Raw genomic sequence first — 18,733 nt, 5'->3', positions numbered from 1 at the left:
GGACCAGAACAAAAATCTGTTTCATAGTCCAACATCATCTTAAAAATTCCTTTTAAATATATGTTAATTTGTTTGCACTGATCTGAAAGGTATGCTACACAAGCAGATGTACATACAGTAAAGACAGTTGGATTCTGAAGATAGATGTGGCCTTACTAATGAAGAATTTGGTTAATATTTTGTCAACAGCTGGTTGTTTGTCAGCAACCCTGGATTTATTACTCTATTTTGCCCCCTATTGGTATAACAGTAGACTACCTCTTTTTACACTTTAAAGGAACAGTCCACCGTATTTCCATAATGAAATATGCTCTTACCTGAATTGAGACGAGCTGCTCTGTACCTCTCCGAGCTTTGCGCGACCTCCCAGTCAGTCAGACGCAGTCAGACGCGCTGTCACTCCTGTTAGCAATGTAGCTAGGCTCAGCATGGCCAACGGTGTTTTTGGGGGCTGTAGTTAGATGTGACCAAACTCTTCCACGTTTTTCCTGTTTACATAGGTTTATATGACCAGTGATATGAAACAAGTTCAGTTACACAAATTGAAACGTAGCGATTTTCTATGCTATGGAAAGTCCGCACTATAATGACAGGCGTACTAACACCTTCTGCGCGCTTCGGCAGCGCATTGATATCTGAGCTCCATATCAATGCGCTGCCGAAGCGCGCAGAAGGTGTTAGTACGCCTGTCATTATAGTGCAGACTTTCCATAGCATAGAAAATCGCTACGTTTCAACTTGTGTAACTGAACTTGTTTCATGTCACTGGTCATATAAACCTATGTAAACAGGAAAAACGCGGAAGAGTTTGGTCGCATCTAACTACAGTCCCAAAAAATACCGTTGGCCATGCTGAGCCTAGCTACATTGCTAACAGGAGTGATAGCGCGTCTGACTGCGTCTGACTGACTGGGAGGTCGCGCAAAGCTCGGAGAGGTACGGAGCAGCTCGTCTCAATTCATACAAGAGCATATTTCATTATAGAAGTACGGTGGACTGTTCCTTTAAAATTGTCTTGTAGAACATGGATTATACATTTATTGAAAAGGGCAGCATTGGAAACTATCGGTCCTGGCCAACAGGCCATAAGTTTGACACCCCTAAAATAGAACATCTGGGGATCACCAGATAAAATGAGCCTATAATACTCTTGGTGTTAAGCCATTGTGTGTGGGGGGCAGTCTGGGAAAACCTGTCAGATGTTGCAATCATGAATTCTAGTAAACAGCCAAAAGCATTCCATAACAGAGGAGCAGTCAAAAAGGTTTGGACACCCCTACTCGTTCATAGGTTTCATTTCTGTATTTGGATTACTTTCTCCATTATAGAACAATACTGAAGACATCAAAACTATGAAATAACAGATGGAACATATATGGAATTGTGTGCTAAACAAAACGTGTTAAAAAAAAGTTTCATATATTCATTAGATTCTTCAAAGTAGCCAGCTTTTACCTTGACACTTTGCACACTATTGGCGTTATCTTAACCAGCTTCATGAGGGAGTCACCTGGAATGCTTTTCAATTAACAGGTGCCTCGTCAAAAGTTAATCAGTGCAATTTCTTGCCTTCTTAATGTGTTTGAGCTCAAACAGTAAATAGTAGAGTGGCAGCTACAATTATCGACAGCCCATAATTATCAACATGTTTTCAGATTTACCAATAAAAAAAAAAGTTTACAAAAGGTGAATTTCAGTTCCAACAGTTATTATTGGTTAATTAAAATCAACCGGAAGACCCGCTTCGCCCTTTGATCTCGTCATCTGATGACACAGCTCGTTACCTGAGATGGAATTTTTTTCAGCACGATCAGCAATTTGAGGAAAACCCGGACGTTATCGTCGCAGGTAAGCATGGTGGAAAGATCATGGACATATTTTTACTTATCAAATTCACCAATATTTCATGATCTCCTTGTCGAAACCTACTTCATTTCTTACTCTTTCATTTGACAGTCGCCATTTTGTATCTAAATGTGCTTTGAGAAATCACGTAAGGTGTCGATTATAGTGATCACTTTCACCAGTGTCCACCATTATCGACACCCTGTGGAATTAAGAGACATTTACAACTGTTATGGATCGATCTTTGTGTAACATTGTTGAAGTAGATGAAGTACTTTACAAAAATAAAAAAAGATGTTTTGAGTATTTGGAATCCTATTGCAGTAAATAGAATTAAACCATAATTAAATTCCTAGCATATAAAAAACAAAATTACACGCTTCAGATTTTTCTGTTCCGTTCAGAATTTTTTTTGCAGTTTGTTGTAAATATCTACCACATATTACAATATCAGTAGATACTTTATATTTTTAGATGTGAATTTAAAATCAATTTAAAAAAATCACTTGTTTGAAAATACTGAAGCTTCACCAATCTGAATCTAATTGCAACAAAATTCACTGTTTAAATCATTGGTAAACTACAAAACTAGAAATTAACACAAACAACAACGAATGATTTACAAGATGTGATCTATGAAAATACTTAGAAAGTGGGTAGAAAGTGGAACAAAGATTTTCTGACACAGGATAAACATCAGTTCATTTGTTTACAAACATCAGAATTACTTCCTCATTTAAATAAGCACCAACATCGATATATTTATATAAAAGATTTTGTACTCAATATAAGTCTATATAAAACAAATTTTAAACAAAAACTGTTTTATTAACTTAATACCACATTCTGATTATAAAAAAAAAAAATCAAATCATCTGGATGTCGATAACTGTGGACAAAGGTGCCCATAATTGTGGAACGGTGTCACGTGATCTGATACGCGAAGTAATCAGGAATCAACTCTTGTTTTTTTTTTTCCCCCAGTGGAAGTTTGAGTAATTATTCATGCACAATTTACATACTGAAAGTCTTTTCTACTTTTGCAACAGCCAAAAGGCAATATTTCTATACTTTTTCACGGTAGATAATGCAAATAGCCCTCTGTATTTAATCTTTCATTTGTCTAATTTTATTTCAGTTTTATTTTGTTATCTGTATGACATTTTCTTGCTACTGTAACATGTGAATTTCCCCGATGTGGGATCAATAAAGTGAATCTAATCTAATCTAAAAGATGGTTAAGGTGTCGATAATTGTAGCCGCCGCTCTAAATAACACAGTAAATAGTAAAAACGTCCATCATTACTTTAAGACAAAGTGTCTTTTAATTAATAAAGAGAAGACATTGAAGTAGAAGGTGTGGCAAAACTTTTGACTGGTACGGTACAGCTCTAAGAAACTCACTCTCTATGGTAAGCAGGCCTTTGGCTTGCTTCCAACTCAAGATTTTTCAAAACGGGTTAAGACTGTTCAAACTAGATATTCTAGGGCTACGTTCACACTGCAGGCTGAAGTGACTCAAATCCGATCTTTTCGCCCATATGTGACCTGTATCCGATCTTTTATTGACAATATGAACGACACAGATCCGATTTTTTCAAATCCGACCCAGGCCGTTTGGATATGTGGTCCTAATTCCGATTCCTATCCGCTCTTTTCATATGCGACTTCAGTCTGAACCGCCAGGTCGCATTCATCCGACTTACACGTCATCAACAAGCCACAAACGTCACTATTCTGCGCTGAAGTAGGCGGCGGGTCTCTCAAAAAAAGTTACAACAACATGGCTCATGACCACGGGCGCAGATAGAGGGTGGGACGGGTGGGATTCGTCCCACCCAGATTTAAATTCACCTCGTTCGGTCCCCCCCACTTACAGGGAGGAAAAAACGTCTATGCTGTCTTTCTTTGCATAAGGCAAACCTCACGGAAAAATCAAAAGACTAATTACCATTCGGTTTATTGAGGTGCACGGCAGTGTATACATAGTTGCAACAACTCACATAAAACAAAACAAAGACTGATATTCGATTGGTTGAGCTGCGCAGACTGCACAGGTTGCGAGCTCGAGCTTGGTTGCTATGGTTACTAACAAGTTTGACAGGCATATCGGGGTTGGGGTTGGTTTGCTGGCAGCTTTGTCCCCCCCAGTTTTTTGTCCCTCCCAGTTCAAAAAAACGTATCTGCGCCCCTGCGCATGACATCAATGCGAGGGACGCTTCGGGCTGTGAAGGTTCTGAATCTTCTCAATGGAAGGACGCAGAGGTTAGGGAGCTGATTTCCATTTGGGGGGATGCAGCTATTCAAGCTAGATTGGATGGGTCATACCACAACTGGGCGGTTTTACTTCCGTAAACAGTGGCCATGCTCACTGCGTGTGACGTCGTCGTATCCTGCAGTGCGCATGTGGAACACTTTTAGGTCGCTTTTCGTTCATACTGAGGATCGCATACAAGTCGCATATATTTGTTAATGTGAACGACCTCACAAAAAAATCGGATTTCACAAAAAAATCGGAATTGAGCATTAAGCCTTGCAGTGTGAACGTAGCGTAAGATAATACAGAAACAGAGCTACGGAGGATTCTTACCTTAGTTTAAGTAATATCTACATTATATCAATAAATATTGTTTTTTATTCATGTAAAATAAATCATTGTTATTAAACATATAATGACTTTTCAACTGGCTAGACATCTGAATAGCCTGTAGGCCAGGAATAAAGGCTGCTATACAGATGTTTTCACCTCTGGGGGTACCACGCATTTCAACAACATATACAGTTAGACCATTTTAAAGAGAAAGCTCTAGTTTTTAGAATGACATAGTAAAAAACTTGTCACACTGTAAATAAGTGATCCTACATTAATACTAGAATACCATTTAATACTAGGATTGCTTAAAAAGACTGCATCCGAGACTAAACAATGAGCAATAGTATACCCAACAATGATTTCAACAAAATTTTGGTACTATAGTTGGTGTACGACCGCATAAATACTTAAATATTTTGAAATAAACATTTATAAGTTAGGCCACTACTTAGAAAAGATCTTACAAATATTTCCAGGCAGAGTTTCTCCCATCTTGACAGTTGTCTCACTCAGAGTAACCCTCAACCGTTTAGGCTCATCCGGCCGTGGGCTATAAACACAAAATACACGTACACACAAAATTTGCTTTTAGAAATATCCTGCATCTGTATGAACTATGTATAACAGCAAACGGAAGACTGAAGCTATTGGAGGGAGGGATTTGATTTCAGTTTGCATGTGGGTGTCTTACATAATGGTAAAGGATGTGTCAACCGTGTACTGATCCTGAAATGCCACCTGATAAAATTGTTCTCCATGTGCTTTTGTGGGGACACACACACACGGTAGTTTTCCCTTTGCCAATTCTGTAGCTTTAATATTTGCGGCCCAGTTCACCTAAAACACAAATGCATATCCTTAACTCCTTTTATCTTTTTGATATATGTGGACAGAAAAATGAAGAAACACAAAAACAACTACCTTTATGTTCTGGGCAAGTTTCGGTGTTAAAGCCACCTGCCTGCCCCCCTCATCGTACAGTCTAAACCGCAGGCTCCCGAGCGTGTCACCTGCCGTCCACTTAATACACTCCTTATTCTGAAGAACCAGGACATCATCCGAATCATCCTCCTCCTGCCTGTAGATCTCGATACGGAAGACACGGGTGCTTGGCAAAATGCGAATTGTTCTCTCCACACAAGCCACAGCCTTTTGATTCTACGCACATACACACAGAAAAATGAATGGATATCTACAGAGATTTAAGCAATTTCAGAATTAACAGCATATGTAGATCGCCACAAGCTGCCATTTTCTAACCCGCACAATTTTCTACAGCACATGATTTATTTATATAGGTGGAACACAGTTCGAAAATGAATTATTTAACACATTTCCTCATTTTGGGCGGCACGGTGGTGTAGTGGTTAGCGCTGTCGCCTCACAGCAAGAAGGCGACGAGGGCCTTTCTGTGTGGAGTTTGCATGTTCTCCCCGTGTCCACGTGGGTTTCCTCCGGGTGCTCCGGTTTCCCCCACAGTCCAAAGACATGCAGGTTAGGTTAACTGGTGACTCTAAATTGAGCGTAGGTGTGAGTGTGAGTGTGAATGGTTGTCTGTGTCTATGTGTCAGCCCTGTGATGACCTGGCGACTTGTCCAGGGTGTACCCCGCCTTTTGCCCGTAGTCAGCTGGGATAGGCTCCAGCTTGCCTGCGACCCTGTAGAACAGGATAAAGCAGCTACAGATAATGGATGGATGGATATTCTATCCACATTCACTGGATATGAGCAATCACGTGCTCTGACTGGCTACTCTACTACTAGGATATCAGCTTATATACCATGAGTAGAGAAAAAGAAAATGGCAGCACGTTTTGCTGAACCAAATGTGGATGAAAAATTTTTTTTTAAATACTCGAAAACACCCCCCCCCCCCCCCCAAAAAAAAAAAAACTGCAACAAAATATGGAATAAAAGTATTTGATAGTGAGAACTTTTTTTTTCAAGAATTATTATTAAAGCATTTTTCAAATATTGCTACTGTCATTTTGCCAGTTTGTTTACATTCATCATCTTTAAGCATTAAAATCTGTTGATTTTTTTTTTTTTTTTTAAGACTGGTTCAAAAGCTCAAAGATGTTTGAAAATTACATAACTGAAATGTCCAAGGAAGAATTAAATAAATGGCTAAAGGTAATCTATACCTCGGCACCACAGCAAGATGGCACTTTCTACAAAAAAAAAAAAAAATCTCCACTGAAGTCAATTCATTTGTATAAAGTTATTTATCAAATTTGCAAAAAATAAAGTGCTCCGTTTTTCAAAATCCAGTGAATGTGTATATATAAAACAATTATTCCACTAAATCTTGTCGCGCCTCGTCATCCATCAGTTCATGTGCGACTCGATTTTGTGGCATGACTTAAATATACGAGTCAAATTTCACACCAGCAACCTGCCTTATTATTTATTTATCCATGTTACTTATTTAGATATGCATCTTAGACAATATAAAACTGGAATGAAAAGAAATATGACTTTTAAAACAGACTGCAATGGATCTGTATAGTTGTTAAAATAAAGTCTTACAGGAATTCCAAATTTTGCAGTAAGGGTATGCTCTTTGGTGACGTTCTTCAGTTGTATTGGTTTTCCTAGCAGTAAACCACAACCAGTATTACTGCAGTCAACAGTGTCAGCTGGCAAACCAGGGGATCCAAATAACTACACACACACACACACACACACACGAGAGAGAGAGGATGAATGAGATATCTGGGTGGATTGTACAGGGAGAATGGGGGATCATGGGAACTGGATAGAAGCAGAGCGTGTGTTAATAAGCTGCAGTAAAACTGGCGGGGGTGGAGAGCTCAACATCTGCACCACAAGCAAAGAAGGGTAGAGGTAGACCAGTAATAAACTAATGAAAGAAAAAAGTCAGGCAGATCTGGTAAGTCCTAAGGTAATATTTTATTTATAAGCTAAGATAATAAATAAAAGCTAGTCTTTGCTTAAAGGAACAGTCCACCGTACTTCCATAATGAAATATGCTCTTATCTGAATTGAGACAAGCTGCTCCGTACCTCTCCGAGCTTTGCGCGACCTCCCAGTCAGTCAGACGCAGTCAGACGCGCGGTCACTCCTGTTAGCAATGTAGCTAGGCTCAGCATGGCCAATGGTATTTTTTGGGGCTGTAGTTAGATGCGACCAAACTCTTCCACGTTTTTCCTGTTTACATAGGTTTATATGACCAGTGATATGAAACAAGTTCAGTTACACAAGTTGAAACGTAGCGATTTTCTATGCTATGGAAAGTCCGCACTATAATGACAGGCGTACTAACACCTTCTGCACGCTTCGGCAGCGCATTGATACGGAGCTCAGATATCAATGCGCTGTCGAAGCGCGCAGAAGGTGTTAGTACGCCTGTCATTATAGTGCCGACTTTCCATAGCATAGAAAATCGCTACGTTTCAATTTGTGTAACTGAACTTGTTTCATGTCACTGGTCATATAAACCTATGTAAACAGGAAAAACGTGGAAGAGCTTGGTCGCATCTAACTACAGCCCCAAAAAATACCATTGGCCATACTGAGCCTAGCTACATTGCTAACAGGAGTGACAGCGCGTCTGACTGCGTCTGACTGACTGGGAGGTCGCGCAAAGCTCGGACAGGTACGGAGCAGCTCGTCTCAATTCAGATAAGAGCATATTTCATTATGGAAGTACGGTGGACTGTTCCTTTAAGGTACAGATAATATTTACCTTCCTTGGCTTATGTGCTACAAGCACACAGCATTTGGCTACTACTAAAAGTCTCAGTTTACCACAGAAACATGCACTACCGAAATAACACTTGGTTGGTTAATTTTTTTTTTCTGAGCTGACTGGTTTCTCTCACTTATCCTGCAAATGAAACCATTATGTTTCATTATAAAATTGAATAATTAATTTCATGAAGGTGTCATGCACGTGTATATTTTAAACTCCAAGGAACTGATAACTTTTTTTTTAAACATGATCAAGTACAAAATTGGCGATCAACAACAAAATTGTTGAAAACCCCCATCAACAGTACAAGTAGGTTAACAAGAAGACAGAGTCCTCTATTTCCCGCGCCCTATATACCAACTATATACCAAGTTCTGCTGCAGGAAACCAACCCTAACTCTTTACACTGACCTCAGCAGCCCATGGCATAAACCCACCGGACCTTTGGTCCAGGTGAGCTAAAAATTCTCACATTTCTTAGTATCAAAAGGCACATATGCATTACTTCATCAACACATGTACCAACTTTCCAGACCATACCACTCATAGTTTTCAAGTTCTGCTCCAGAAACAAAACCTACCCCTAAGACTAACCTGAGATACTAAGTCTGAAATTGTTTCCAGGGAAACATGAAAAATTAAAATTTCTCAAATTTCTTAGGATGAAAAGGCACATCTGCATCACCTTGTTAACATCTATACCAAGTTTCAAATCCATATCATGAATAGTTTTGGATATATGCTCCGGAAACGAACGTTGCTCTTAAAAACTAAGTCAAAATTTTTTTTTTTTTTTTTAAATGTAAAAATTTGAAAAATACTTTCCAAAAATCGCAATAATATAAAACCATCCTGCCACAAGAGGGTGTGCCTTAGTGATTTTATCACTGACATGACAAAATCCAGTGTTCAATAAATAATTTAATAAGTAATAATATTCACTACAATTCTTCTGCTAGGCAATAAAGTCTGGTAACAGTAAGCTTTGGTTGTAAAGTCGTCCCCCCCCAAAAAAAAACCCCTCACAGACAAAGGTATTGGTATCTCTGGACAGAACAATGCCTTAAGTGCAACAGATTTATTAATCTTAAGCCTGGCATAATACAGAATTTAACTGATGCAGTTACAGGCATGTGTTGGGGGTGGGGATGTTATGGTTAGTGGAAATGTTACCTGGCAGCGGACAATAAGTTTGGAATGCGTCGTGATGTTATGGAACTCATCCTGAACTTCTACTTTGAAGTCTGCTGGTGTACCATTCTCTATGCAAACTTCATCTTTAGGCATCACAACCAGGTGATGCGGAGGGCCTTGTAAGGACAAAAGAAAAGACTGTCACAAGATTTTATTTTAATAACTTTTCAAGAAAGGAAGATCCTTGCACTCGTGAACAACTTTTAAAAGATAAATAAAGCAGCATCCTAAATCATAGCTTAAAACTGTGTGGGTCAACGTGTGATGATTTTAAAATGTAAATGGTAAAGCATGTGATATTTAAAATACAGATATAACATTCCCATTTGTAAGAAAGAAAGAGAGAGAGAGAGAACCCACAGCCTTGGGCACTGCCAGCAATACAGCGTTTATTTTCCCCAAAATAAGTGTCATAACTGAAAAATGATATCAAGAAGTAGTCCCGGGGTGGCACGGTGGTGTAGTGGTTAGCGCTGTCGCCTCACAGCAAGAAGGTCCGGGTTCGAGCCCCGTGGCCGACGAGGGCCTTTCTGTGTGGAGTTTGCATGTTCTCCCCGTGTCCACGTGGGTTTCCTCCGGGTGCTCCGGTTTCCCCCACAGTCCAAAGACATGCAGGTTAGGTTAACTGGTGACTCTAAATTGACCGTAGGTGTGAATGCGAGTGTGAATGGTTGTCTGTGTCTATGTGTCAGCCCTGTGATGACCTGGCGACTTGTCCAGGGTGTACCCCGCCTTTCACCCGTAGTCAGCTGGGATAGGCTCCAGCTTGCCTGCGACCCTGTAGAACAGGATAAAGCGGCTACAGATAATGAGATGAGAATGAGAAGTAGTCCCAAATTATTTAGCTACATCTACAAGCATATACGAGACATTATCCATGGTTTAATTGTTTTATTTAGTATTTTACTGTGTGTGTGTGTGTACACACTTACCCGGACAGACAATAATCTGGAAAGACTGAGAGTCTGGTCTGAGGCCTGGAATCGTTACCTTTACATTGTGTATCTGTCAATCGCACACAGGTTAAATATCAACACAAAACTCAATGAAGCTGTACGCTTATGATACTCTAGGTTTAGATTAGTAAAGCCATAGCAATGTAAACAATGTCTAATAAGTATTTGTAATAACTCAAACAGGAAACCACTCACTGACCTTGTCCTGATTGTTGGTTACTTGACCAATGACTCTCAGGTCTTGGATGATGAAATTAGTTTCACTTGAATTTGTCTGTTCGTAGTTCAATTTCATTGACCTCAAGTGTGTATTTATTAGTGAGAAAGAGGAGGATCGTTTAGAAAACAGATCATTAAGGTCACCTAATGCAACATGTGGATTCTGTACTTTTAACCACTAAATGAATTAGTCGGTTGCAAATGGTCTGTCCCTGGGATAATAAAAATATGACTTCAATAAAATTATACATTTGTTCGTATATTTTCTGCACCCTACCTGCACTCTAGCTGGGGTTTGATGTCAGAAGGTGGCCGAGTTGGATGATTAAATGCATCTGTAAAATGTAGCGGCAACGCAAAGGGTACCCCCACCTGAACAGGAGAAGGAACACTCCCCACTGCGAAAGCTGCTGCATTGCTTTCTGAGGAAGTAGAATGAAGAGAACAGACATGGACACAGAGGTGGGGATTTTTTTTTTTTTTTTTATTGGCCTCAGTCCTCTTGTGTCAGACTGACAGACATATTCTGGGATTGGCTCTTCAAAATTTGCTTGTCTGAGATATCCTCTGGTTTTAATAAATTAATAATATTCAATATTTAAAAAGTAGTAAAGCACATAAAACAATTAATATTCACAGAAATTCTCAAAATAATTACGCAAGTTACCTTTAATACTGAAGTTAAGTGTATAATAAGGCAGTCGTCTTCCAGCCCACTCATTCATTTGGGAATCACCGTCACTCAGTATAGTTTGTAGATGAAGTGTGTACGTCCCAAGCTTATTTAAATTTTCTGAATAAACAAAAACACAAATTACATCAAGCAAGATATCTTGAAGACCATTATAAAAGATGAGAATATATCTGATGAGAAGTACAAAAGGACTCAAAATGACAAAGCGTCACATACAGTTCCATCCAAAAGTATTGGAATGGCAAGGCTTTTGTTTTTGCGATACACTGAAGACATTCGGGTTTGAACTCAAAAAGATAAAAATGAATATATAACCCCAATTCAAAAAAAAAACCTAAAATGTAAATAAAAACAAAATGCTATGAGTAGCAAATCATGGAAACAATATTTCATTGAAAATTGCACAAAGACAACATATCAATGTTGAATCTGAGAAATCTTATTGGGTTGTTTTTGAAAAAATATATGGATTTCGAATTTATTGCGAGCAACATGTTTCAAAAAAAGTTGGGACAGGGGCCACAAAAGACTGGAAAAGTTGTATAGTGCTAATAAAAAAAATGAATTAGGCTAACTGACAATATGCAAATTAAAATGCAAGTTAAAACCATATACAAACAATATCCAGAAACACCGCTGCCTTTTCTGGGCCTGAGCTCATTTAAGATGGACTGAGGTGAAGGGAAAACTGTCCTGTGGTCTGACAAATCAAAATTTGAAATTCTTTTTGGAAATCAGACACCATGTTCTCCAGACTAAAGAGGAGAGGGACCATCTGGCTTGTTAGCGCACAATTCAAAAGCCAGCATCTGTGATGGTATGAGGGTGCATTAGTGCACATGGCATGGGTAGCTTGTACATCTAGGAAGACATCAGTAATGCTGAAAGATGTATACAGGTTTTAGAGCAGACCTGGGCATTTTACGGCCCGCAAGCCGCATCCGGCCCTTTGGTTCATTCTGACCGGCCCGCGTAAGGTTAATTAGAAATTACAAAATAAACGTATTTTCTAATTTTACCTCATGCATGAACTGAATATGCATTGCTTTTATTTTGAAGTTGTGTTCAACAAAAACGCAATGCGCGTGACATGAACATGACATGAAATCCCACGAAACCTAATCCCGCGATAACTACTTCCGTAATTTGTCCAGACCAACCACAAACTTGTACGTCATCCTTCAAACGGTCCAGCCAATCACATAGTGTGACGTCACCAGCAGGCGCCGGAGCCCGAGCCGATCTGTAGATCTGATTCCTACACCGAATCGACGTTGTTGCGAGCAGGTCACAGGAAGACTTTAGCCCCCAAAATGTCCGCAAAAAGAAGAAAAGGTAGATGCTGAATGCAGGGCTTTCAACAAAACACGGACTGCTAAGTATGTTTATGTGAACAAACATTTTCAGTGATGAAGTTTAACAAATCCAGGTATAGATCCTCTCTCACTGATGATCATGTCAGCTGTGCTTCGCATCTCCACCTCAGACATTCAACCTGACTCTGATGCACTCGTTAAAGACCAACAGAGACTAGATTTCTCTCACTGAACAAATAAAAAACTGAAAAACACCAAATGAGGTGATTAGACTACAAATGTGGGCATCATTATTATAATATGATGTATCTTGCTTGATATTTGGAGTAGAAAGACAATATTGTGGAGTCTTTATTGTGTTTTGGGGTGAATGTGACTGAAAAAAAAAGGTACAAACGTTCACATTTTGTTAACCATTGTTTTGGGAAATTTGATTGAATAAATTAATTTTTTTGTAAGGCAACCTCGTTTTTTCCATACTCTTACCAGTCTTAGCAGCTTGTAAAAACAATGTTATTTACTGCTTTATATAAAGAAATACAATTAATATTATGCAGAATTTAGTTCAGCCTTTTGGTCCGGCCCTCCACAAAATTTTCTGTTTCTCATGTGGCCCCATGGAAAAAATAATTGCCCAACCCTGTTTTAGAGCAACATGCTGCCATTCAGACGACATCATTTTCAGGGAAGGCCTTCCTTCCTTCAGTAAGACAATGCCAAACCGCATTCTGCTTGCATTACAATTGCATGGCTAAGTAGTAAGAGAGTCCAGGTGCTAAACTGGCTTGCCTGCAGTCCAGACTTGTCTCCCATTTAAAACATTTGGTGCATTATGAAGCACAAAATACAACAAAGGAGACCCCGAACTGTTGAGCAACTGAAACTGTGTAGACAAGAACAGGACAACATTTCACTTTCAAAACTACAGCAATTGGTCTCTTCAGTTCCCAAATGTTGTGTTGTTAAAAGTAGAGGTGATTCAACACCGTGGATAGACTGTACAGACATATCCTTGTCCGACCTTTTTTGAAACGCGTTTCTCGCACTAAATTCAAAATAAACAAACATTTTTCAAAAAAACAATAAAAATGTCAGTTTCACCATAAGCTGTCTTTATACTATTTTCAATGAAATATACGGTTTCCATGATTTGCAAATCACATTGTTTTTATGTTTTACACAGTTTCCCAACTTTTTGTAATTAGAGTTGTATTTATATCTAAAATGTGTTAATTTAAAAAAAAAAAAAAAAAACTTAGAACATCACCCGTTTGGTGGCAGACAACCCAATCTTCAGGCAAGCAAAAGTAACGGAACAAAGTCTGAAAGGGAATTCAAATAAATAACACAAAATTCCTACTTACTAATGTCTTCAATAATGAGCCTGTTCCAGAAATGCCATGCAAGCCCAAGCCATGACACTACCTCCACCATGCTTGAATGATGAGCTCCTATGTTGTGGCTCATGAACATATCCTTTCTTTCTCTACACTTTGGCCTTTCCATCACTATGGTAGGAGATTAATCTTGGTTCCAGAACTTTTGTGGCCCATCTCTGCATTTCTGTACTGACCACATCTTTTCAAACTGCTGCTTATGCAACATTAGGGGTGGTGTAACCCACTCGGAAGAAGGCAATATCCGCCCACTTCCATATGCATGAGCTCACAGACGCCCACGATTGGCTAGCGTCACTGTAACTGACAGGGGTGAGAGTGAGTACGTCACCCCTCCGTCTCTGACAGCACAGGCCAATTTTGCTCTCTTGGGCTCCCAGCCACAAACAGATGTGGAATTATCAGGATTCGACCTACTGATCTTGGGGTTTATCTTTTTAATGCAGTCTTCACAGGTGAAACTCAGAGCTCAAACCATGAGTAGACATTCAGAGCTATTAATCATTAAAACAAATCAAACTGGGAAACGAGAAACACCCATCAGTCAGGTGTTCCACTATTTTTGAACTTGAAAAATGGGTTCAAATAAAAGATGGCATGTTTCAAGTTGTTTAAAACATGTAGATACAAATATCAAGAAATAAAAGCTGAAATTCTAATCCCTCGTTGGTGGACTGTATGCCTCACTTCATGCCTTTATGCATTTTAGAATTCTAGATTTATCTGAGAACAAATATTTGTGTTTAAAATAAAGGAAGCGACATTCATGATGTTGCACACAATGCCTTATGTTTGTTTGAATGGTGTAAAAATTCTAAAGAAAAAAAAATATGACCGTATAATTCTACATGTGTAAAAATTCTAGGGGTACAATTCTATGACAGTAAGCACAGGCTATTATCAGTATTTCTGAGAAAAATTATATTTTATAAATAAATAAAAATCTGGTAACTAAATCTTATCCAGAAACTGTGGATCCAGGACTGTGTGGGTGCAAATTTTCATTCCAGCCAAGCAGGAGATTGGACACCCCTGAACTAAACAAACATTCAACATATTACATCAGGTGGGAATGTGCATATATTCGGCTTATGTAATTAGGTCTTTACCCATTTTTTTGAACCAGTACTCCCACTTGGATGAGTGCACGCCAGTCAGAGAGTTGGTTTTGATATCCTCTTTTGGAGCTGAGAGCAAAGAACAGAATAAAAGAATGGACCAAAACACACCAACACAGAAAACTAAAAGGTAGGATATGATCACTATTATTATTATCATCATCATCAACAAAAAAACACTCACAGTGCCAGACCACCTTGAGGTCAATCTGGAACTTCTTAGAAGCAACACTGGATACAGGCAACCGTGACATTGTCTCCCCTTTTTTATTCAAAATCTCAACTTGGATTGGACCTGAAGTTCGGGAAGTGGAACATGTTAGAGAAAACAACATTATCTTTCCCCTGTTCAGCTTCCAGCTAAGGATAATAAATGTTGTTCACTACATGGTCTAAAGTTTGTGGACACCCGACCATTACACCCAACGTGTGCTTGTTGAACATCCCATTCCATATTTAGTGCCTCTTTTGCTGCCTCCATTCATCTGGGTAGGTTTTCCACTAGATTTTTGAACGTGGTTATAAGGATTTGCCAATTCAGCCACAAGAGCATTAGTGAGGTCATGCAATGACATCAGATGTGGAGGGCTAGGGCACAGTATGTGTTCCAGTTCGTCCCAAAGGTGTTCAGTAGGATTGAGGTTAGGGCTTTAGCAGGCCACTCGAGTTTTTCCACACCTTGGCAAGTCTTCATGGATCTTGCATTGTCATGCTGGAAGAGGTTCAGGGCTCTTCGCTCTAGTGAAAGGAAATTGTAATGCTACAGCATACAAAAGCATTCTGGGCAATTGTGTGCTTCCATCCCTGTGGCAACAGTTTGGGAAAGATCCACATATGGGTGGGATTATCATGTGTCCACAAACTTTTGGACAGTGTATTTGAGAATATTGGTTTGCACGTGAATGTAAAGGTCTTAAAATGTGGAATACTGTGTTTGAAGATGTGTGTGCATGTGTCTACCCATGGGAGTCCCAGCTGGTAGAACAGCTTTCTCAGGCCATGGGTTTCCCTCTGGCCATGTGACTCTCAACTTTTCAGGAAGTCTATGACAAAGACAAAATGACTGGCATAATTACAAGTTGTGATTTCCAAGAGTACAAACTAGACTTTATTCACACGATTTAATACATCTATGCTTTTACTGCTGTATTTATGCATGACAAATCATCGCCACATTGGGTAATGGATATTTAAAAAATGATTGAAAAAAACTCTTCATAACCTTTCACTACAGGAGGACACTGAAGATTAAAATCAATAAGCTTGTATGCACTGACATACAGTGAATAAACTCATTGCTCACTTTCAAAGGAATATCTGTAGACCTGCTCATTTATGCAGTTATACAATCAGCTAACCATCTGGCAGCAACACAATGCATAAAATGTTTGATTTTTGTGCACGCCGAGATACTTTTCTGCTCACCTGGTTGGAAAGAGTGCTTATTTGAGTTACTGTAGACTTCATGTCAGCTCAAACTATGTTTTTTTTTAATTGCACTGCTACCGCATAATCGGACGCTTAGATAACTGCTTTAACGTGCAGGTATTCCTAGCAAAGTGGACAGTGACTGTATACTGAAGAATTCTCACTACCTTTCCACCACTCTGTAAATTCTGGCACTATCTGTGACATGATCTCGACAAGTGCTACTGAATGTCAGTTACACACTCCCAGGACTAATAAACAAGCATGAATTTTATCAATATCCAAAAGATAACATATTAAGAGAGGGAACAATAAAGTAAGTGGAGAAAAAATTAGAGTTACTTACTTGTCCAGTTCACTCTCGATGCTTCTCTTGATCTCAGCATCCACAGCCTGTCTGTCGATCTTAGAAATGGGGATGATCCTAACTTCATCGTACAACTCCTTCGGTTCCTGCGGATACAGGTTCAGTGTCATGCACATATATTTCCAGGTGACTTTTTTTATGCTGTACCCAAGTATATTGACACTGCCCAAGTACATTTTCCCTGCATTTAAAAAAAAAAAAAAAAAAAAAAAAAACTTATTTATTAATCCATCCTGACAAATAACACTGTTTCTAATTGGGCTATGGCATGAACACAGCTCATGGTCAAGAAAGTGGACAGAGAGCGCAATCTGAGAAGGGTAGATGTAGACCAGTAATAAACTAAATGAGAGAGGGAAAAAAAAAAATCACGATACACGTATATAGTCTTTCAGAGGAACTAATATTAGCATGCTCTCATTTTCTGTTCACTATACAACAGTAGGAGCACATGACGAAACATTTGACAGACACACAGACAGGCAGAGACAGCATATGGAGTTAATTAATTAATGTGTTAATTCATTTACCAATAAAATATTTCAGGCTAGTATTTACTGAACACAATACATTATATGTCTAAGACAGATCATAAAACAAACATTTAGAATATTTACACCAAATCAATTTATTGATACTGATCTACTACTAGTACATCTCAAAAAATTTGAATGTTGAAGTTTTTCATAATTTAATTCAAAAAGGTAAACTTACCAATTATATATTCATTACATTAAATGCAATGTAAAATATTTCAAGCCTTTTTTGTTTTAATTTTGATTACTATGGCTTATAAGTCATGAAAATCAGAAATCCAGTATCTCAGATTATTAGAATATTTAATTTCAAGTTTGAGTAAAGCAGTATAAATAGCGTGCACCTCTCGGGCTAGTTCAGTACACGCAATCGCAATCATGGGGAAGACTGCTGACTTGACAGTTGTCCAGAAGACGATCATCATCAACACCCTCCACAAGGAGGGTAACCCACAGGAGGTCATTGCTGAAAAGGTGCACAAGCAACAGGGATGACTGCAACTTTGAGAGGATTGTCAAGAAAAGTCGATTCAAGAACTTGGGAGAGCTTCACAAGGAGTGGACTGAGGCTGGTGTCGGTGCATCAAGAGCCACCACGCATAGGCGTCTTCAGGAAAGGGGCTACAACTGTCACATTCCTAACATCAAGCCACTCCTGAGCCAGAGACAATGTCAAAAGCGTCGTACCTGGGCTAAGGAGAGAAAGAACTGGACTATTGCTCAGTGGTCCAAAGTCCTCTTTTGAGATGAAAGTAAATTTTGCATTTCATTTAAAAATCAAGGTCCTAGAGTCTGGAGGAAGAGTGAAGAGGCACAGAATCCAAGGGGTTTGAAGTCCAGTGTGATGTTTCTGCCATCTGTGATGATTTGGTGTGCCATGTCATCTGCTGGTATTGGTCCCCACTGTGCTTTATCAAGTCCAAAGTCAATGCAGCCGTCTACCAGGAGATTTTAGAGCACTTCATGCTTCCATCTGCTGACAAGCTTCATGAAGATGCTGATTTCCTTTTCCAGCAGGACTTAGCATCTGCCCACAGTGCCAAAACTACTACTGACCATATTACTGTGCTTGATTGGCCACCCAACTCACTTGACTTGAACCCCATGGAGAACCTGTGGGGTATTGTCAAGCTGAAGATGAGAAAACACCTGACCCAAAAATACAGATGAGCTGAAGGCTGCCATCAAAGCAACCATCTCAGCAATACCATCTCAGCAGTGTCACAGGCTGATCACCTCCATGTCACGCCACACTGATGCAGTAATTCATGGTAAAGGAGCCCCAACCAAGTATTGAGTGTATAAATGAACATACTTTTCAGAAGTTGGACATTTCTGTATTGAAAATACTTTTTT

The 18,733-nt window shown here is 39.2% G+C and overlaps 1 protein-coding gene across 2 annotated transcripts in view; it reads right to left on the bottom strand.

The window, feature by feature from the left end:
• Positions 1-18,733, bottom strand: part of smchd1 (structural maintenance of chromosomes flexible hinge domain containing 1) — a 127,324-nt gene that overhangs the window by 34,658 nt on the left and 73,933 nt on the right. For both annotated transcript variants that reach the window (XM_060932905.1, XM_060932911.1), the window contains exons 16-28: positions 16,821-16,927; positions 16,007-16,089; positions 15,231-15,341; positions 15,038-15,115; positions 11,189-11,314; positions 10,799-10,943; positions 10,502-10,601; positions 10,279-10,351; positions 9,326-9,462; positions 6,967-7,101; positions 5,360-5,596; positions 5,130-5,275; positions 4,903-4,988 (exon numbers count right to left, since the gene is read on the bottom strand). In XM_060932905.1, the coding sequence (XP_060788888.1) occupies positions 4,903-4,988; positions 5,130-5,275; positions 5,360-5,596; positions 6,967-7,101; positions 9,326-9,462; positions 10,279-10,351; positions 10,502-10,601; positions 10,799-10,943; positions 11,189-11,314; positions 15,038-15,115; positions 15,231-15,341; positions 16,007-16,089; positions 16,821-16,927 (1,564 nt within the window). The remainder of the gene's footprint in view (positions 1-4,902; positions 4,989-5,129; positions 5,276-5,359; positions 5,597-6,966; positions 7,102-9,325; positions 9,463-10,278; positions 10,352-10,501; positions 10,602-10,798; positions 10,944-11,188; positions 11,315-15,037; positions 15,116-15,230; positions 15,342-16,006; positions 16,090-16,820; positions 16,928-18,733) is intronic.

The sequence above is a fragment of the Neoarius graeffei genome, chromosome 1 (assembly GCF_027579695.1).
Source record: "Neoarius graeffei isolate fNeoGra1 chromosome 1, fNeoGra1.pri, whole genome shotgun sequence".
Taxonomy (NCBI): Eukaryota; Metazoa; Chordata; class Actinopteri; order Siluriformes; family Ariidae; genus Neoarius; species Neoarius graeffei.
Note: the sequence above shows the minus strand (reverse complement) of the source record. Positions and strands in the feature narration are given on the sequence as shown.